Source organism: Myodes glareolus, chromosome 20 (genome assembly GCF_982192425.1).
Source record: "Myodes glareolus chromosome 20, mMyoGla1.1, whole genome shotgun sequence".
Taxonomy (NCBI): Eukaryota; Metazoa; Chordata; class Mammalia; order Rodentia; family Cricetidae; genus Myodes; species Myodes glareolus.
Genome location: NC_142045.1, coordinates 50,099,873 through 50,122,251, shown reverse-complemented (window position 1 = coordinate 50,122,251; position 22,379 = coordinate 50,099,873). Strand labels below are relative to the sequence as shown.

The 22,379-nt window shown below is 41.8% G+C and overlaps 1 protein-coding gene across 11 annotated transcripts in view; it reads right to left on the bottom strand.

Annotated features, from left to right (window-relative positions):
• The window catches only part of Pex5l (peroxisomal biogenesis factor 5 like), a 207,618-nt gene that overhangs the window by 75,941 nt on the left and 109,298 nt on the right, over nt 1–22,379 (bottom strand). For 6 of the 11 annotated variants that reach the window (XM_085682333.2, XM_048429890.3, XM_048429884.3 and 3 more), the window contains one exon: nt 4,680–4,784. The exons of the other annotated variants lie outside the window; for them this stretch is intronic. In XM_085682333.2, the coding sequence (XP_085538459.2) occupies nt 4,680–4,784 (105 nt within the window). The remainder of the gene's footprint in view (nt 1–4,679; nt 4,785–22,379) is intronic. 11 annotated transcript variants of the gene reach the window in all.

Genomic DNA, 22,379 nt, shown 5'->3' with positions numbered 1-22,379 from the left:
AAGCAAAATACATTCCAGATAATCAAAAGTATACAGATATTAATTCCTGCTTATTTCCCGTCAGGTCATTCCTGTGCTCTGTTGCTTAAGCAGTTCAGCACTTTAGGAATCACTTCTGTAGTGGAAACAATAAAGTGAGCATGCTGGCCGGTCTTAACTGTGAACTTGACACTACATAGAACCCCCTGGAAAGATCAGGTTGGTGTGTGGGCACGCCAGTGGGGGACTGTCCTGATTGTTAACTGAGATGAACCCAGACTACTGTAGATCACATCATTCCCTACGTAGGGACCCCTGACTAGTACAAGGAAGGAGGAAGCTAGCTAAAAGCAAGTAATCGAGAACACATATCTGCTCTTCCCACTCTTGACTGTGGTTGCAGTGTTTTAGGTTCTGCCATGACTCCCCTACGATAATGCGCTGCAACCAGGACTGGGAAACCAGATGAACTCCTTTCCTTCCCAGGTTTCTCTTCTGGGACGTGTTTGTCCCAGCAACAGAAATGAAACCAGGGCAGCTATCAACTAGAAACAACTGATAATCTCATATTTGTAATGTTGATGTAAAATATTATAGTAATAAGCACTGGGAATTTTTAAGCTCATTTTGTGTCTATGGGAACACAGCACAAATATGCGTCTGTGCATTTAAAAACTCCCTTATTGCATGTGACATTGTTGGTTTGAAGTGTATGTCAATTGTGGGGTAGGTTTTCGTTTATCATTTTGTTACATAACTCCCTTATAGCTTATTAATTCCAAGCAAGGTTAGGATTCATGCGATGTCTATCAAAATAGGGATCAATCACATGGGGAGGATTCTCTAACGAAGACTGGGAGCTGAATCAGTCTATTGAGGAGCAGCTTTTAAACAGTCTTTCTTCAGAGGCTGGCCACACATACCCTGATACCTGAGAGCCTTAGGTGTCTGGGTACTAACAGCCCTGACCAGACCTTGGGTATCCGTGTACTGACACCCCTGACCAGGTCTTAGATGTCCGTGTACTAACAACCCTGACTGGGCCTTAGGTGTCTGTGTACTAACAGCCCTGACCAGCCCTTAGGTATCCGTGTACTAACAGCACTGACCAGGCCTTAGGTGTCCGTGTAATAACACCCCTGACCAAGCTGCACCCCCATCCTCCATGGTAGTTCTTTTTGTCACAGCCACACATCCTCTAAACCCTTGACTTTAGAATCTAAAGATCAGTCAGTCTTTCTCCAGGCAAGACAGTTAGATGTATAAAATTAATCCATTTGTGGGGAAAGGAACTGACAATGCCATCCCACAAGTGGGCAGTGTTATTACTAAAATAGGTAGGTGTATATACTTAAGACAATCATTTTAAGCTGATGATAGGAACTCAAATGAGGTTATGCTTAGTCACCTTGAGAATGTTTTCACAGTTAAGGGAATTGCTCTTTCTCTCTTATTATACACAAAAAATTAGATTCCCATCGAGGGATAAGAAGGGAGAATGAATAGAGTATGGAGTGGAGTAGGAAGGAAATCACCCTTTAGGCAGAAGAGATGTGAAACTCAGCTCTAAGACACTGTGCTCTGCAGGAAAAAGGAGCCAGGTATACCTTGATTTAAACATCCAGGAGGCCAAATTTGTCAAAAATCAAACTTTCTCACGTCTCCTTCAGAGAGAAATGTACCCACTAAGGCCATTTTGTCTCATAAAAACAAATCTCGTTTTCCATGGCATAATCTTTGGGCACATGGGTTTTCTGTCTATCATAAAATTAGATTTGTTTATAGGGCTGCAGCTTATAGCAGTGCAACTTAATATATGCAATAATACTTTTGCACTATAAAAGTCTTAATATATGTAATCATACCTTTACACTATAAAAGTCTTCACTTAATATATACAATCATACCTTTACACTGTATAAATGTCTTCATTGGTCGTTAACAAGTAAAAACAATTTCAATAACTCATCTTGTTTAACTCAGCATATCCAAGGTATTTCAACATGTGATCAATAAAAAGGATCGGTGTGATAGTTTGCATATTTTGGGATTAAGCCTCAAAAACCTTTTTTCTTCTTACAATTTTTTCAGCATGTCTCAATTTCCAGAAGCCAGAGTGCTCAGTGGCCACGTGATCAGTGACCTTCGCACTGGAGAGCCCAGGCCTGGAGGAGATTCTCCTCAAAGAATTGGCAATCTGTGTTTTTCCTTCAAACTTTTCATCAATGCATGCCAGTTTACAAACTGAGTTAGCATTAATTTAGGACAGCATGAACTTGTTCCTCTAGAATTAGTAATTAGACTTTCTAGGGTCTAGTTTTCCAATCCAGTCTTTGGCTTTGTTTCAATCCTTTGACTTTGTTTCATCTGCTGATGATATATCACTGGAGAATGGCTAGCTAAATTCTTCTAACAGTTCCAGAACAAACCATTGTAATCACAATTTAAAACTGTTGAAATATTGGGCTGCTGAGCAAACAGTTGCTGAACAAGGTGATGCAACACAGTGCAATTTCTGTGTTTATCTTTTATGAGTATCCCGAGAGGGCGGCAAGCAGCTTCAGATATGTCTGGGATCTACGGCACGACGGCTGGCGTTGATGTACCAGGGATGAAGATGGATGCTTGTTCTCGGCAGTATGTAGTGCTATGCCACAGGGGTCTTTACAGAGACACGGGGACAAATGTATCAAGACACTAGGACATTTACAAAGGTTACCAGCTAAGAAATGCGGCATGGTAGACGGACTGGATGCTGTGGTTGCCATGGAAGTACTCACTTTTTCAGCTCACTCTCCTCCTTTTTGGATTGTGCATGACACTGGTACATACCAGGGGAAAGCCACTTGTGTGTCATGTAAAAACATATTAGCTAATAAAACTACATTTGGTTGAGAAATTATTCGATCACAACTGTCGCTGAGTTCCAAAGGATTATCACTACAAGTGCATCACACGTTATGAATCAGAATTCTACCTGCTGATTCATAAGCTGGCCAATAGGCATGAGGATACAAAGCATCAAAGGAAGCGCTACACAGTCGTCATGCAGTAAAGTCATAACCAGTCTCTCAGAAACAGTCAACACAACACCAGACAGATTTAAAAGGGCACACACAAATGTTCTGAATGCGAGAGGGTGACGACTGTCATGATTTCTTCTCTACACTAAAATACCAAACGTATCATTGGGCAAAAAAATTTAAATTCAAGTTTAGACTATAATGCTAATATCATACATGTGGAAATGATTGCTATTGCTGGGAAGTAACAACAAAATGCAAGACTTGGGAGACGCTGGGGATGATTGGAGCCTGTTTTAATTGTGGTATGCCAAGATGCTGCGGTGTGGCACAAGAACCAACATCATTACAGGTGTGTGGCTCCTCACCTGCCTGGAATGCCAAGTGCCCACCTGCCAATCATTCACCAGAAGTATTAGGGGCTGGATATTTTGCATATAGGATTCACAAAGGTCTGACTCTGATGGGCAGGTGATCATTGTAAAATAATATATACTTTATAATGTCAGCTCAGTAAGGGACAGACATTGATAACACTGAAGGAAACAACAACGAGCCCACTCTGACAACAGAAAATTTCCCAATCCTAGAAATCTTTAATAACTTAAAACTTTATTTAATGTTGGCGTTATATAATTTTCATTACTTACAACGTGGCATTTGGAATAAAATAAAACCACACATGTTGGCAGCAGCTGGGGACCAGAACTGCTGATATTCTGAAAATAAGCCGCCATAATTTAGCTTTTGACAGTAATGTTCTTCACAGGGGCTGTAAACGGCCATTTTTCTAATTCTAGCCATGTGCATAATCGGAGGAGAATAGTTGCATTTACGAATGCGTTATGGAAGAAATGAAATGTTTAACATAACAACCTAATCTAAATTATATGATAAATGCAAGAAAAATATTTTTTATCTCAGAATTTAAAACTGGAAATTGCACGGGGTGGTGATGAGTCGTGCTATAGATATTTATGGAGACTTTTACAGGATGTTTCGGGAGTCCCCGGGCATGTGCAGGATCAGATTCAGCATGCCTTCACTGACAAATGTGGACTTTTTCCCGATGTGTGTTACAACAAAGGCTGAAAATGGCCCACTAGGACTCGAACTAGAGATGGCCTTTCCTCATCAAAGCCGCTAAGCGTGGAGAGGAACAGAGAGCCATTTTCTGCATGGAGACTCGGGGACTTCCGGCTCATTCCTGTAACTTAGTGATTGACATAAATATGTATAGACACATGTGTAGTATGCAAAGTCACAACAGAAATATATTTAACATTAAAATTTAGAGCATCTACTGGCAAACTGACATATGTATATAATATGACTGGATTTATTCAGGAATTCCATTTTTTTTGCTTATTATTGGTATTTCTCAAAGTCAACAAGACTCCTTTGAAAGAAGCAGACTGCTATACTTGTACGTATATTGTCTTAATTTTTAAAACTAATGTTCAGTAATGAAAATTAATATTCATGATCAAAAACTATTTTTTTTTTAAATTTTGGCTTTCATTGATTATTTTTACAGTTGTTTCATTGAAACTGCTTAAAAAAAGATTGGCTTGAGTTACTGTTTTTCTTTTCTTTTTTTTTTTTTAGCTGATGATCACAGTTTTTGATACATTAACATATGTCAGCTTCCTACAGGAACCCTACGGGTCTGCCCACCTGTGATGTCACAGTAAGGAGGGGCTTTTCTTCTGCAGACTCCTCCCTCGGTATCTCCTTCATCACCATGGCAACAGCCTTATCTGCAGCCCTAGAGCCTTTCCCCTACAACAGTGAGACCAACAAGGCATGTGTCAGGCGTCTTGAAGTTATTTATGGCAAGAGAGGCTAAGGTTTAAAGAGCGATCCGACATGAGTGAAGAGGTGGACTGCTGCCAGGGGATCTTGAAGCTTTTGGCTGAGGAGAAAACACACAAAATCTCAAAGATTAATTGTGAACTTTTAGTTAGCTACTTTTTCACCCTTCACAGCGGACCTGTTTAACATAGCATTTTTTTATATGTAAAATATATCTGAAGGCAATTAACATGAGAGGAACATATTTTTATAGTATCAGTTTTAGCATGCTCTGAACTTTCCTGTTGTGTCCATGTATTAATTAGGACTGGACAGTCCCTAGATAGTTTGGGTTGAGGCAGAGATTAGAGCCAGAATCTGATTTGCCAAGAGCTTTCACCGGGTGTTCTTGGAATCTAATTTTTCAGTGAATTTGGCATAAGGCGTATATAAACTTCATTTCTTAAGTATTCTACAGTGGCTTCACGTACCAGGGTTTTACTCATGGTGTTCTGTGAGATGGTCTGACCTGAGTCAAGTAGAATTTCTTACCCTAAACTCAATGATTTTGAGACCAAGAAACTTCAGTGTTATTTTACACATGACTTTTAGTTGATGAATTCTTATAAATACACGAGCAAACTATTCTTATTGGGGCAGTGATCTCGTGTATCTGAAACTGGTTTGTCTCATATAAAGAGAACTGTAGACCATCAAGATGTGTTATCCTTCTATCCTTTGAGTTGACCAAATCATCAAGTTTATGAGAGTAGCTATGGATATGCCATCATTGAACAAAACAAAACATCACTGTCCCAATAAGCTCTCAATACTTTCAAAACAGAAACTGTTAATTTTTTTCATGTTTCTTACCAGAACCTCCCTGGAGAAAATCATTTTATACTAAAAACACATAAAATATTTGTGCTGTCAATCTACTTATGGCTGCCTCACAAAGAGACACATGGACAGGTGTTAAGTGTGTGTTGTGGGGGGCATCGTCTGGAAAGGGAATTAACTCCAGAACTCCCTAACACTGGACAGCCTCACCTGATGCCCAAAAGGGCGTGGGCTATACTAGTATTTTAGGTGTTGCAAAGATACCTAAAAAGCAGGTTCCATTTAGGGAGCAAACCTCTCCATTCACTCAGGTTCTAGCCTCCTAAAATATAGCCAATCATAGCTAGTATTTATGGCAAGAAAGGAATTTTTTTTGTACAGATAATAGATTTTAAGATGTGTTTGTTTTGGCTTAAGGGCTGCATTATTAAATGACAATGTGTTCCTTTCCAAGATGAATAGCAGGTACTGGAGCTATTATTTCTCAGTGTATCAGTAACAGTTTGCATATGTGTTCTGAAAAGATTGCAGGGTCTTGATCCTTAGGCTCACTGACTTCTGGAAGAATAGAGGGAAACTTGATGTTTCATTGTAGAGTCAACTGGGGTAGACAAGAACTCCAGGCTTCCTCTTTAATGAAGCAAATTGACTTTCCTAAAATAGATAATAGCACAATTCTGAATTCTGGGGAAAGATGTATTGGGATACTATTCAGCCATTTAACATGTTTTTCAGATATTAAGTTTGAGGGAGACATTGCATGCTATCAACTTAACTATATGTTCATAAGCTATGCTCATTTATAGAAAAGTATCTGTCTTATAACATTTATTTCTGCAACTTTTCAAGAGCAAAATCATTTGCAAAGAAGTCTTTCCATGCTCTAAGACATTCTAATAATATAGCAATAAACAAAGTGGCATGCTTATATTCAAATCCCTACTATATTTAAAGGGACAAATCTAGTATTATAAGGTATAATTGAAAAGCAATAACTCAGAATCTTCTTGCGATGAGAAGGAAGATATGAATTGATAAGCATCTCAAAAAATTTCAGGTGACTTTTTCAAAATGTCATTTATTTGAAATGCTACCAATCTATAAACTACAAAGAGAGAATTCTTACATGTGCAACTATAGTAGCTAGAATTAGCAACAGACATGCTTTTTACTAAAACAGAAATAAAAACCAAACAAAAATTAGTCCTTTCATGCTGAACTCTAGAACAAAGCAGTGGTCAGCTGAAAGGTTGAATCATAAACACATGCGGGGCTTTGCATTTCTTGCAGAAAAACCCACCAAAGCCAGGGTCAGGTCACTTTTTTGAAGACAGTGCCATTTTTTCTTCAAGGTTACACCTACTACCTGGAAAGAGTCATGATACCCGGGTTAGTTCCCTTTTGCAACCGTTGGCTTCAGTGCCAACACCCCATGACTTTCGTTGTTTAACAAACGTTGTACAGTCTGAGCAGAAGACAGCTCTGCAGGCTCCATCTTTGTGGCTGCAGAAAGAGTGTCTGGCAGCCTATCCTACATGGTGAATCCACTCATCTATCCAAGTTCCCCTCCCATCCAACTGTCACCTTGAACCGCTGTCCTCCGTTCAGGCTGTTAGTGCTGACTAGCCTCCTAGTTGGAGGACGCTGCTCCTCAAACGTAGGATCCAGCTAGTATGACCCAGCTAGTCTCTCAGAGAGAGTGACTCTGCTCAGTGTGGCCATCAGTAGCTCTGCAGAACTAACAGCAGCGCCACCGTAGTGCGATGTTCTTTACAGAGGTCAGTTGCTTAACACTGAAACCTATACACCCAATAGTTCAACTTTATGAATGTAACTGTACCGAAAGGTCAACACCGACTTATTATTTGAAACTACACAAAGACAACAAAAATGAAAACACAACTGGAAATAGATTCAAGCAAGAAGTGAGTTATGTACTTCATGCTGTATGAAGCCATCTGCGCCTATCGTGTGCTGAGAAAGCACAGGGGAGAAGCAGATCAGAGGTGACTATCATTTGTCTCATCATCAGGACAGGAGAGAAGCAGATCGGAGGTGACTATCAGCATTTGTCTCCTCAGGACAGCTCCAGCTATTATTCCAGCCACTTCTTTTCTGATCATACGTGAAATTCACTTCCCCTCATTTCCTTGTTGAATTTCTTGAGATGTTTTTAAGTAGAAAACATTGTGTGCAAATGGTAACATTTTCCTTGGTACTTTGCTGTGAGAACTCCATGATAGCGCTCATTGCTTTATAATTGCCTTCTTCAACAATAAAATACATAAAATGATAGCCTTTTAAACAATTCTGGAGAACAATCTTTTCAACTCCTGTTGAAAGGGGAGGATAGGGAGGCTAGGGAGCCAGCGCATGGGGATGAGGAGGATGGGGGCTAGCCCACGGGGACAGGGAGGATGGGGAACCAGCTCATGGGAATGGGGAGGATGAGGAGCCAGTGCATGGGGATGGGGAGGATGGGGAGCCAGTGCATGGGGATGGGGAGGATGGGGAGCCAGTACATGGGGACAGGGAGGATGGGAGCCAGCACATGGGGATGGGGAGGATGAGGAGCCAGTGCATGGGGATGGGGAGGATGGGGAGCCAGTGCATGGGGATGGGGAGGATGGGGAGCCAGCACATGGGGACAGGGAGGATGGGAGCCAGCACATGGGGATGGGGAGGATGAGGAGCCAGTGCATGGGGATGGGGAGGATGGGGAGCCAGCACACGGGGATGTGGAGGATGGGGAGCCAGCACATGGGAATGGGGAGGATGAGGAGCCAGGGCATGGGGATGGGGAGGATGGGGAGCTAGCACATGGGGATGGGAAGGATATGGAGCCAGTACATGGGGATAGGGAGGATGAGGAGCCAGTGCATGGGGATGGGGAGGATGGGGAGCCAGCACATGGGGACAGGGAGGATGGGAGCCAGCACATGGGGATGGGGAGGATGAGGAGCCAGTACATGGGGATGGGGAGGATGGGGAGCCAGCACACGGGGATGTGGAGGATGGGGAGCCAGAACATGGGAATGGGGAGGATGAGGAGCTAGCGCATGGGGATGGGGAGGATATGGAGCCAGTACATGGGGATGGGGAGGATGGGCAGCTATCCTTCAGATGAGGAGGTGCTGCTCCACTCCCTGCCTCTCAGAGAAGGGAACAAATTTACTGACAGACAGAAGCTGCCATCAGCTCAGCATTCTGCCAGATACCTGACAAAGTTTGGGTGTTTTCATGATATCTTGACTGGGGAGATATACCTCACTTGGACAACTGAGATTAAGATTGAATCAGAATGATCTGGCCACTGCTCATCTGCATTTGAAGCATAAGAGGTAACTAGACCCTGCCTACCATATCATTGTATCTAAGGGTGCAGCTCTCCTCCTCTCCGCAGGAACGACTGTTGTTTAGGTTCTCAATTGCATTTTAAGCAGGAGTCACTGTCCAGTGCAATCACTCAGACCAGCCATAAACACACTAGTAGTTTCTGGTTTTGCAAAAGTGTCTCGCTGTGCAGCCTACGCTGGCCTGCCAATCACTGTTTAGTGCAGGCTGCCTTGAAGTTGTGCCAGTGTTCCTACTTCAGACTCCAAGTTGCTAGGATTGTGGAAATATTTTTCCCTTCTAGAAAAATCAGCCAACCACACCCTCACTAGGAAGCACACTCCTATTGAGATACTTTTGCCTCTTGGATCTTCATGGACAACTAACCCAAGTATTTCAAGCATATGACCTTTTGGTTTTAGATAATAGCAGCTTCATAAATGTGAGAACTCCTTTGGTTCTTGCTAATCCTGAGTGCCAGTCTGTCATCTTTAAGATTCCCTCAACATCTATTCTGGGTGCCTAAAATACTTAACATGAACGATACACAGATACTTGGTTCATTTGTGATCAGTCTGCTACTTACAGATTTTATGATGGCTACTGTGTAGTTTGTAGTTTAAAACATTTATTGCACTTATTTGTGCATGCGTGTGTGCGTGCGCACACACACATACATGCAAGCACAGGCGCAGGAGGCGCTCAGAAGACAACCTGTTGTTTGCTTTTTCCTTCCACTATGTCGGTCCTGGGGACCAAACTCAGGTCATCAGGCTTGACAGCCGGAGCTTTGACTGCCCAAGCCATCTTGTCAGTCCCATGGAGTTTGTAACTTAAAAAATGTTTTCATTGCCTTTAATCTATCCCTTTATCAGAGATACTAAATAGAAGAAAAGGAGATGTACTAAGAGAGGAGAAGGTAAAGGATGACGAAAGCAGGAGACCCCTCAACCTGCAACTAACATTTATTTTAGACACGACTTTTGGTTTTGATTTCTAAAATCAATCCATACTTTTTGTCCAAAATGGAAAAAGACAAATAGCTGGTGGCATCTTTTTAAAATACCCCCAAGCACTATATTTTATTTTGACACCATTGGAGATTAAATATTTCTTAAGATGAATGTTTAAAGGGTTGACATATTTATGTTCAAAATTGTGATTGCTTGCACACATACTCACAAGCACATACAGGCCCAAACACCTGCCATCTTCATAATTTTGAAGCCTTACTCAGTTTTGTCCAGGCTAAAACGAATCCTAGAGATGACTTCTGTGCACTGGGTTGTGGCACCTGTGGGCGCTGGCTGTGACAAAGCTGATCTCTGGTGGCTGCCTCTGCTGGTTAGGGCAGAGCCAGCTGAACGTCCTTTCTCTTGGAAAGGTAAATGCTATGTAAAGGTTGGAGTGGAGCTTCCCTGTGGCCTGTGAGCACTGGCCATTGCCCCCTGCCATTGTCCCCAGCCATTGCCAGCTGCTGTCATTTCTGCTACCCATTCCTGCCTGTCATTGCCCCCTGCCATTGCTGCCTGCCATTGTCTCCTGCCATTGTCCCTGGCCATTGCCGGCTGCCGTCATTCCTGCCTGTCGTTGCCCCCTGTCATTGTCATGCCCTGTCCCAGAGAGATGCACCAGTTTGATCTCCAACACAAACAAAGCTTCTGCTTGGACTGCCTTGACTACTCCTACACCCTGAGACCTCTCCATGTCTGGTGTTTTGTTCTTTTTTAAAGTTGTAGAATTGGAGCTAATGTAGGCACACTAGTTCTCCTTTCTAACCATCTCAAAGGGAGCTCTGAGTTCCCGTTACCCAATGTTTTGTGCCTTTAAAAAAGATTTGCTAAGCTGGGTGATGGTGGCACACGACTTTAATCCCAGCACTCGGGAGGCAGAGGCAGGCAGATCTCTGTGAGTTCGAGGCCAGCCTGGTCTACAAGAGATAGTTCCAGGACAGGCTCCAAAGATACAGATAAACCCTGTCTTGAAAAACCAGAAAAAAAAAGATTTGCTGTTTTTATTTATGTGTGTGTATTTGTGTGTAAGGGAGAACATGTGTGTGTGTGTGTGTGTGTGTGTGTGTATGCATGTGCATACATGCATGTAAGTGTAGGTGTCCTTGAAGGGCAGAAGGGGGAACTGGATCCCCTGGAACTGGAGTTATAGGCAGTTGCCAGCTTGCCTATACCCTAAAATTCCAAGATACACAAGCAATTTGAACACCTCCCTAGGCCCTTACTATCATCCTTTATTTGGTAAGATGTGCCTAGCTACATTTCATCAGTGAAACTGCCTCATGGGAATGAAGATCATGTTTGTTTCTCTTGAACCATTTCACATTGTCTGGCACAGGTCTCCCCGGGCACAGAGGTTTTTAAGTACATCCGGTATATACACCTCTTGAATTTTTCCTTATTTAAGATGCTGATATTACATAACATGGTCAACTTTGGCAGAAGGTGATGCTGAGTTAGAGGGAACGTTTTAATTAGATGTTTAAGGAACGTCACACATACAAATAAAAATTCATTAAAATTAATAAAGTATTGCCGGGTGAAGTTGACTGAAGTTTGCTCTGAACTATAGATTTTTTTTTAATTAACAGGATCCAGTTTGTCCATAAATAGCATGCCATTTGTTCTTCTGAGGTTAAACACGGCCTGCTTCCCTCCCACCATGTCCTCAGTTGGTCAAGGTGACAGCACTGGGCCTCTTCTGCGGCCAGCAGCTTTGGATTAAGGATGCTTTAGCATCAGGCTTCCTGTGGCTAACAGGGCCTCTAAGCCACTTGTCACTTCTGCTCAAGAGCAGGTCCTTTCAACATGCTGCAAGCAACTTTCTCACAGGGTGGAATGATTTCAAGTATGTCTTTTCTTCTGATCCCATTTTTATATTAGGGATGGCATAAGTAATCTATTTGAAAAGTAAGAAATAAATATAGAATGAATTTCTGTGTGATAATTCTCAAATCTGTTATATTTTAAAGGTCTTTGTTCACTATATGAAGTATACAACCTCCCTCAAATATAATCCCAGGGTAAGGCTATTATTATTAGTTTAATTTCTTTTTTGTCAAATATCATTTGCAAATGAGCATCCTCCGGAGGGGAGTTAGTCTGAAGGATAAGGAAAGATTGCTTCTTTTCTTTCTAACTTGTCAGTACTACAAGCGGTACACCTCCCGTACAAGCAGTCTGCACAAATGGACATGAATCCCAATGCTGGCAAAGAGCGGATGTAAAGGTCACTCCTCACCTGCACAAACATTGTTGAGACTGCTGGGGCCCAGGAAGAGGGGATGTGGCCTGGCACCCCTCTTACTGGCTAACTCTCACATGCATTGGAGGCTAAGCTGGGGAAAAAGAGGGCCTCAGAATGGGAGGCGGTGACAACACAGAATGGTAGGAGCCACACACACAACTTTGGCTTTTTGATTATCTTCCACACTGTCCATAATTAGAGCATATTCCAAGATAAACAAAATAAGTGTGAATCTCTCCAGATAAATGTGCAGTCGCCAGAGAAAGGTTCCCTTGGGTCACCCTGTTTTATTTATTTATTTATTTTTTAATGCTAGTGATGAGATACATTCCCCAAATTTCTAGTACATACAGTAAAGCAAAGAATAAATTATAAAAAAGAATTTCACCCTCCTGCAGAGTGGCTTTTAAATGTTGGATGTGGTTACCCTGGAGCAAAGGTTAATTTGAGGCTCTCCCCCACTCCTTTCTGGAAAGGCCTTCCATTTAGTGTATAGTTGCCAAATTACTGAATCAGAATTAGCAAATCTACTTAAATGTTCCTTGGTAGAATTACCCTGCTATCTATTTTACTGTGAAAGAGAATGATTAGTTACTGAATTAGGATTCACTTCCTTCTGAATATTTCAGGAAATTTCTATTTCTAAATGACGTCCCAAAATTGTGGCCCTGGAGCCCAATTAGTTAGTAGCTTTTCTTATGTTCTGGGAAGTACAAGGTTTTTTTCTTTTTTTTAAATTTTGCTTTGTTTCTAACTTCTTTCTCAGTCATTAAAACACTATAGTCTTGTTGATAAAACATAAGAAAAAGTGAGTTCCATAAACTAGACCAAATTGGTAAGTGTCTAGGCTAGAAGGTCTGTACTACAGTGCCCCGTGACTTGACTTCCCTAAAGTAGTCCAAGAAGACACCTACGCTGATGCTGCTGTCCTAACTGGTGTCCGAGGGACACTGGCCATGTGTGGCTTTGCTTTTCTCGATAGCGCCAGGCCTCATGAGTGCAGACAAGCAGTCTCTTACGTCTTGTGAGGAGCTGCAAATGTGAGTCACAGCCAGTCCAGCGGTGTGACCAAGAGGATGACCAGCTACAGGTGCCAGTGGGTGAGAATAAGAGAGGCATTGGGCCTCTTGACCCCAGTAGGGTTAGAGTCAAGACGGCGTTCCAGCCCCACCTTTGCCTTTTATTAATATTCTTGCTAATCTTCCACTTTCCCTTGTGGAAGTAAAGACTCTATGCTTCAAAAATATGACATAGTCACATGAAAACATTTCCCACAATGCCTGGCGTGTGGCAGGTACATAGTAACTGCTAAACTATGAAGTGCTGGGCCAATGGATTCTGCCAATCTGAAAACATGCAATCATGTGGTTGCATCAGTTCATAGAGTAAATACCAATAATTCAATCTAAGTTGTAGTTTGTCCCTGGCTGACAGAGTCAACTTTGTCTACTGTGACTTACATATGACATCAGCTTCAATGGTGTCCAGACGAGATTTACATGCTACAACTCCTGGGATACCCTGGTGTTGAAAATAAAACCAACTCCCTTTCTATAATCACCATAAACATGGGATTTCCATGAGTGTGTATATAACCACTGTTTTATTTAGTTCCAAATACAGGGCTTGCTATAAGTATCAATAGACAGACAAACTAGCATCCTGAATTTCCCAATAATCAGCAAGCTCCCAGTTCAGTGAGAGACCCTGCCTCAAGAAATAATGTGGGAAGTGATAGAGGAAGACACTTGATATCAGTCTCCGGCCTACACACACAACCCCCACACCCACCCCACATACACCACACACATACATACCACACACACCCCACACCACACGCACACCATATGCACACACCACACACTACACACACACATACCACACACACACCACATCACACACACATCACACACACATCACATCATACTACACACACACCACATACACCACACACACCATACACACCATACCGCACACACCATACACACATATTACACATACCACACCACACACACACCACACTACACACACCACATACATACCACACACACCATACAAACCATACACAACACACACACACACACACACCTACATATACACACACTTTGTTCATAAGAACAAAGCCACAAAACACTGCTCCATTTTCTCCTGACCCATGCTTATCGGCATCTGGAAGGCTGGGCTAGGGAAAGACCCAGAAGAGTGGCTACATTCAGGGTTGAAATTGTGACTGAACCTGAGACCTTTGGTCTGTAGCTTATACTCGTGTTCTGAGAATAAAAGGGAGCTTTCTGTCTTTCTCAAGTATCATAATATTTGAGTATCAGCTATAAGATGCTATGGTGTGTCCCATCCCAGCTGTGTGTGACAATATGGTTTCCTGTATGTGTGGATGCTGAGGCTGAGTGTAGCCTGCGCTGACAGAGCACAGAGCATGGAGTTAGAGACTGAGGTCCTTCCTTGTTTGACCCTGGGCAAAGAATATTGGTTTTCTTTAAGCTGCCAAGTAAGAATGAAGTGCAAAGCAGCCTCATTGCATCTGTAGCATTTTTGTGAGAGTCCAGTGGATAATTTATGTGAGGGTGACCCTTGGTATGCATGGATAATGCCTTAAATCAGCACAATACCATTAGTTGATTCAATTATAGCTATATGCACTGGGGAGCCTATAGTATCTGAAGGAACAATTTATTGCTCTGAAATAGTAATCTGATAAAGCCGTGCTGTAATGAAGTGGGAAGGGTATGGGCTCTCCCTGACAACAGGGAGAACCCAGGAGGGTCTGATGTGGCTCTTTCAGTAACAGCTGTAGACCTTCAAAGCCTGTTATGTTGCACTAAATTCACAGGCCATTTCCTGTGCCTTGGAGTTGACGACCACAGTACCGTTTGAACAAATCTACTTCATCAAGTGTGTGTGATCGCCGTAATGATGGCTTTCAACTTGACAATCCTAAGAAAGCTCAGCAGAGAAGACTTTGAGATGCTGGAGACATTTTCAACAATTACAAAAGGGTCACTGTTTGACTGATATATTGGCACCTCTTCCACATCTTGCTTCTTGTGTGTGTGTTCATGTATGTGTGGTTATACATGTGTGTAGATTTGCATGTATGTGCATATACATGAAGGCCAGAGGGCCACCTTGACTGCCATTCTTCAGGAGCTGTCAATCCTTGATAACACGGTCTGTCATTGGCCTGAAACTCACCAAGTAGGTTAGACTGGGTAGCCATTAGCCCAGGGAGCTGCTGTCTCTGCCTCCCCATGTCTGGGCTTACAAGACTGCACCACCATGGCCAGTTTTTGTAAGGTAGGTTCTGGAGATCAAACTCAGGCCTTTGTGCTTGCAAGGCCAAGACTATCCCTGGAGCCATTTTCTAGCCCTTCCTCTTGCATCTGATTCGGACAGGTTAGAGCAGTCGCTCGGCCATTTTGTTCTCTGTTGTAGTGAGTTCCTTTGACTCTCCCGCATATGAAGCATGCCCACATGTATCTCCCATGACGGGAAGCTGTTCACAGGCTGTGTCCCAGTGTGGAGGAGAAATTTGACAAGGTCTTTAAGTTGTTTATGAAGTTTTCCTCAACCAGATATAAGTGAATTCCCCGTCAGCCTCTTTCTAACCCTCATATATATAAACATTTAAAAGAGCTTTGAATTGAACTTCATTCAACTTGCGAAAGCATGCATTATAGCCTCTTAGGTCCCAGATAAAAAGAACTGCATGACCCTAATATTTTATTATATAAATTGAGATTGATACTGGTAGATATTACAGATATAGAAAATCATCCCTCTGGCTTTAAATTCTGGTTATCCCCACATTAGTATATAATACCTTATCATTACAGTTGCTTATTTATTTATTGTATCTCTATCTATCTATCTATCTATCTATCTATCTATCTATCTATCTATCTATCTATCTATCAATAATCTATCTATCTACACACATATACCTAGGCATATTCATGACAGAGTAGATGTGGAGAGGATTGAGGAGACTGTTCTTTCCACTACATGGGATCTTCAGCTCAAACTCAAGTCGCCAGCCTGTGTGCCATCTCATTGGCATGACACTGTTTGGGTAGACGCTTCACTCCAGCCCCTGGCATTCATATACCCAGAGAGTCTGGAATGTTTGGGTGGAAGCTCCATCCCAAGCCCCCTCCCCTGGAGTTGTTTTAGTCAAGACTCTGCCCCTGAGATGCCCCCACCTTGTGGATGCCCCTCGTGGTCTCCTCAACTTTCCCTGGGGCCACCCAGAAATGTTTGGCTCAGAATAAAGCTGGATTTATTTATGTGGTTTGATTGGCTCATTACAACAGCAATAATCAGGGATTTAACTTAACAAACATGCTGTTTTTATTACAGTTTTGAAAGGTCCTCGGAAAGCAGAAGTGTCTAAGACTCTCCACTTAAGCTATTCCTATAAATACTGAATCAAAGAAAGCTCAGAACAGTTTCATCCCATTGACATTCGTGTCTGAAAGCTTCCATTTGCTCCGACTTCCTCCCTCTTCCCTGAACCACATCACAGCAGCTTTTTCTAGTCATTTATAACTTACTCAAGAACAATAAGACAAAACAAGTAAAATATCCCAAAATAAAAAAACACCCTATAAATTATTCTTTCTTTCCTTCTTTCTGGGAAATCTCCGGTCTTGAAGAAAAAAATTCCCATTGTGGTCCATAGTCAAGAAATATTTGCTAACCATCTGAGAGGTCATCCAGAGAGGACAAATGTTCTGGGGAACCTAGGACTAAAGGTCACTCCATTCTTCCAGGGAAAGGCTCGGGTTGTGCTAATAATACGGATGGTCAGTGTTTGCTGAGGAGATCTGCCATTACACAGACATGTCTTCCTTTTGGCAGGCTCGAGCGGATGGGATCTCAGTGAATCAGGACACTCCGGCCCACCCATCTCAGTGAATTCGGACACTTCAGCCCCCCAGCTCAGTAAATTCGGACACTCCAGCCCCGCCCCCGGTCTCAGTGAATCAGGACACTCCAGCACCCAGTCATGCTTATTTAAAGCCACATCCTAAACCTCTATGATGCCCTTTCTGCCCTTTCCATTTCTCAGCATAAGGTGCTTTCTCCAAACATTGACTGTTGAGGGCTTCCCAGGGCAGTCCCCCTAAGGCAGTGGGTCTCAATCTGTGGGTCTTGACCCCTTTCAGGGCCAAATGACTCTTGCACAGGGATTACATATTAGGTATCCTGAACATCAGATATTTATGTTTCGGTTCATAACAGTAGCAAAATTATAGTTATGAAGTAGCAATGAAAATAATTTTATGGTTGGGGGGTCCCCACAGCAGGAGGAACAGTATTAAGGGATCACAGCATCAGAAAGGTTGAGAACCATTGCTCTAAGGTTTGCTTCCCATTCTCCTTGGGCTACCTCAGCACCTTTACATTGAATTTATGTGTTTTATCATTAACTTATTCAATAACAGTTAACTTTGTCTTCTGATTTAATTTGTTAACTTTGTCTTCTGATCCTTTTCTCATTTTTAATAGATATCTTTAAAACTGTCATTATAAATTAAGAGTTTTTTCTTTAATTTCAGTGAAAAATTTGACTCACACTGTTATTGATCTTTTTATATGAAAAGTTTCAAAGTTTAGAAACTTCACAACACTTTTTTTTTGTTGCCAAACTTATTCTAGAGCTTTAAGAATAATTTGTTCAATAGGCCCAGTACTTGGCATTGTCTCTAAAATGTGAAAGTGGTGTTTGTGGACATCTGAAATAGCAATATTCCCCGTAGGCCCATGCATTTGAACACTCAGTGCTCAGTTGGCAATGTGTTTGGCAAAGTTACAGAATATTTTATAAAGTGCAGCCTTGCTGGGGGAAGTATGTCTCTGGGGGTGGGCTTTTGGGATTTATAGCTCCACCTACTTTCTGTTCTCTAGACTTCCTGTGAGTAGGTGAGAATGAGATCAGTCATCTTCCTGCTCCTTCCCCATGCTTCCCCTGCCTGCTACCATGCCATCCCACCTTCCTCTCCATGAATGAACTTCCCAGTCTGGAATCCTAAGTCAGTTCAATCCCTCTCTTCATTGAGTCGCTTTTGATTGTGGTAGTTCACTACAGCAATAGAAATGGAACGAACACGAAGTTGTTTACATTTTTTTCTCATTGGAAAAAGAATCTCACTTTTTAGAGACACTTGAACTGAGGATGGAAATGGGTATTTTGAATTTGGATATGACAATAAGACAAAAGTTATGCCACAGTAAGCAAAGAAAGTGATGGTTTGGGAAAGAATTTGAAATTCTCTCTCTCTCTCTCTCTCTCTCTCTCTCTCTCTCTCCCCTCCCCTCTCTCTCCCCCTTACTTCCTCCTCTCTCTCCCTCCCTCCCTCCCTTCTTTCTTTTCTTCCCTCTCTCCCTTCCTCCCCCTCCCTTCCTTTTCTCCTCCTTCACTTGCGGTTCCTTCTCATTGCTGCATCACCATTCCTAATCCTGCTTGCTCTTCCGGCCTGAGCTCACTGGCACCTTCCCTAAGCTCTGGACTATGACCTTTGTGAGGTTAGCACTGAGTTTCGTTCTGCTTGTGTTACAAACATAGAACTTTTCGAGTTATACAGGTGTTTGAGAAGGCTTAGTGGAATGAATGGATGGATGGATAGACACTATGTTTCTGTTGTTCCATCTGCCTCAAACTTCATGAAGTTTCTTCTGAACCTAGACTATGGCAAGATAATGATCTCTTTCCCAAATACTTTCTGTCAAAGACCAAGATAATAATAACTCCTAGATAAGAGTCTGAGTCTCCCCAGTTTTGAAGAACAAGCCTTGTAAGTTCCCAAGGCATAATAATGAGACATTTAAATATTTTTAATATTTTCACATAAAACTGTAGGAAAGAAGGGGGCTTCCATTTACTGTGGGATAAGTAGAGTAGAACTACAAAGGAAGGAGGAAGTAGCAACATGAGAAAAAGGTTTTTTCTTTGTTTTGTTTTTTGTTTTTTTTTTTTTGAGACAAGGTTTCTCTATAGCTTTGGTGCCTGTCCTGGAACTAGCTCTTGTAAAAAAGGCTGGCCTTGAACTCAAAAAAAGGTTTAAGATTGGCTAGACATGCTCCACAAAATTAAAATAGTTGTTTTGTGTGTGGCTGGTGTGGGACAATGGTCTGTATTCTATCAATTATATTTTAAATAAACACTGATTGGCCAGTAGCCAGGAAGAAAGTATAGGTGGGACAACCAGACAGGAAGTAGAAGTGGGTCAATGAGAACAGAAGAATTCTGTGAAGAAAGAAGTCCTATTCTTCAGTCATGACCCAGCCACAGAAGAAGCAAGATGTGACTGCCTCATTGAATAAGGTATGGAGCCACGTGGCTAACATAGGCAAGAATAATGGGCCAATATAAGTTATAAGAGTTAATAAGAAGCCTGAGCTAATGGGTCAATCAGTTTATAATTGATGTAGACCTCTGTATGATTTCTTTTGGACTTAACAACTGTGAGAATCAGGCAGGACAGAAACTTCAGTCAACAGAATGGCTCCCACATGGACAACTGCATCGACATAAATCCTGAGAGAACATGGGAAGTAATTCTAGACCAAAAAAAATTAGAGTTAAGCACAGCTTATTGATAGCAACATTTTCTCAAGCAGGCTCTGTTTGCTAGAGGCAAATGTATCTCATTTAAGAGAGGCTTCCTGACTCAGCTTTAACTGTAAAACCTTGTAGCTCTTTGAAGAGTCCCTGCCACAAAACACTTAAATGGTGTTGCTGGAAAACTGACTGCATGCTTTTTGATTTTCAGTCGTAGGGAAAAAAAGCCACACCATTTTAAAACGCTGGCTTTCTGTGCTGTCCTGCCAGTGCAAACTCTGACTCTTTCAGGCAGGAGGTCTGGCTACAGAGCATTTGAGTGTGGTTTGTGACCAGACTGATGCAGCTTGCTTGCTGGCAGGGACCTTAAAACACCATAGAGTTGTGACAATAAACATGGCTACAGTCGGTATGTCCACCATGAGGCTGGAATCTCAGAAAGCTAAGAAATGGGCTGGATCCAGCTGCCAAAGTCACAGCTTTAACCTTAGTCATATCATTTAGCAAATTAAAGACTCATGTGGTCAAAAAAAGGAGAAAGATATACAGTAAAGATAGATTCAAAGATGAAAAATCCTCTAAATGGTTTACTGTGTTTAAAAATATATATAGGCTTGGGAGAAAAAAGAAAAAAGAAAGTAGTTGGGTGTGGTGGCACACACCTTTAATCCCAATACTTGGAAGGCAGAGGTAGACGGACCTCTGCAAGTTCAAGGTGTGGTGGCACATGCCTTTAATCTCAGCACTTGGGAGGCAGAGGCAGGTAGATCTCTGTGAGTTCAAGGAAAGCCTGATTTACAGAGGGAGATTCAGGACAGCGAAAGATACACAGAGTGCCTGTCTCAAAAAGCCAAAAATTAAAAATAAAGGAAATAGAGGTTAAAATAAAGTCATGTAAATATGGAAAACACAGAAGATATGGTTATTGTATGTTATTATGCTCTTTTTGAATTGTTTGAATGCCGAGAAAAGAGTAACAGCTGCTAAAAGATATTTGTTTATAAATGCTGCTGAATTAATCCTAGATAGGTATTTTAAAAATACCTTGACTTGAAATTGAAGTTGAAAGATATGTTACTTTGGAGAAGAAATTTTGCTTCTGTTTCCACAGAAAATGAGAGTCTATGGATTTATTCTGAGTTAAGAAAAATCAGGTTTGATCAATGAAGACTACCTGAGAAATCTCCAATAGGAGCAGATGGCCCAGATGTCTGAATTTTACATCCAGAACAGATTTAAGACTGCTGCCTGAGATGATCAAGTCTCACAGGATACTCCAGTCATGACTTGATGATAATTATAAATTTCCTTTAGGTCCCCATAAGATTATCAGCACCCCTAACCAGCAGGAAGTAGCCTGGAAAACTATGCCCACATTCCCAAAAAATGGACTATGTATATTTTCCTTTTTTAGAATGTTGGTTACAAGTTGTTATGACTAATGGTCAGGAGAAAAGCTAAACAAAGAATATTAGATTCAGAGTTCTTATTTTTTTTTAAAAAAAAGAAGGGGAGGTGGTGTGGGACAATGGTCTGTATTCTATCAATTATATTTTAAATAAACACTGATTGGTCAGTAGCCAGGCAGGAAGTATAGGTGGGACAACCAGACAAGAAGTAGAGGTGGGTCAATGAGAACAGGAGAATTCTGGCAAGAAGGAAGTCCTAGTCTGCAGTAGTGACCCAGCCACAGAAGAAGCAAGATGTGACTGCCTCTCTGAATAACGTATGGAGCTACATGGCTAACATAGACAAGAATAGTGGCCTAATATAAGTTATAAGACTTAGTTAATAAGAAGTCTGAGCTATTAGGCCAATCAGTTTATAACTAATGTAGGCCTCTGTGTGATTCCTTTGGGACTTAACAACTATGGGAACCAGGTTGGACAGAAAACTCGGTCAACAGTGTGACAATTCATTCTTCTCCTATCCACACTTGCTTCTGCTGAAGAGTCAATGATCTGTTGCAAGGCAAAGACTTTTTACTTTTCTGTTTATACTGGATGGATAGAGCCACCCTTGTACCAGGTTTAGATTAGCATGTGTGGAAAAATGAAGAAGACAGAGGTCTTCATTATATATTGGCTCATTGTCTTCAAAGAAAAGCCCAGAAAAGTACCTGGCACAGAGTAGGTATTTTATTGCTCAACTATTTGTCGAATGACTTTAAAAAAAATCCACAAAGGCAACCCCTCCAGTTATTGGTCAGAGCATCCTGAATACCCCAATATGATTTAGGCTATTGCTATTGCTTCTGTATGTCTACCAGTTTGATGGTAGGACCCTACTTCTGCAAACACTATACACATTGTTTCTGGGCAAGGAACTGTCAGATGGTACTGACAAGAAAGGTTTCTCCCTGATGGCTACCCGTTATAGTACCAAAAAGGGCAAATCAGGCTGCTGGCCACCTGTCATAGGACCAGAAAGGGCTGCTGGGGGGAAAGGTCATTTCTATTTTACAGTTGTACCCAGATATGAGCTCTGTGAGCTATACTAACAAGTGGTATGATATGACACACCCAAGGGTACAACACAGGCATGGATACGGAGTGAACAAGTCCTTTCTGGCT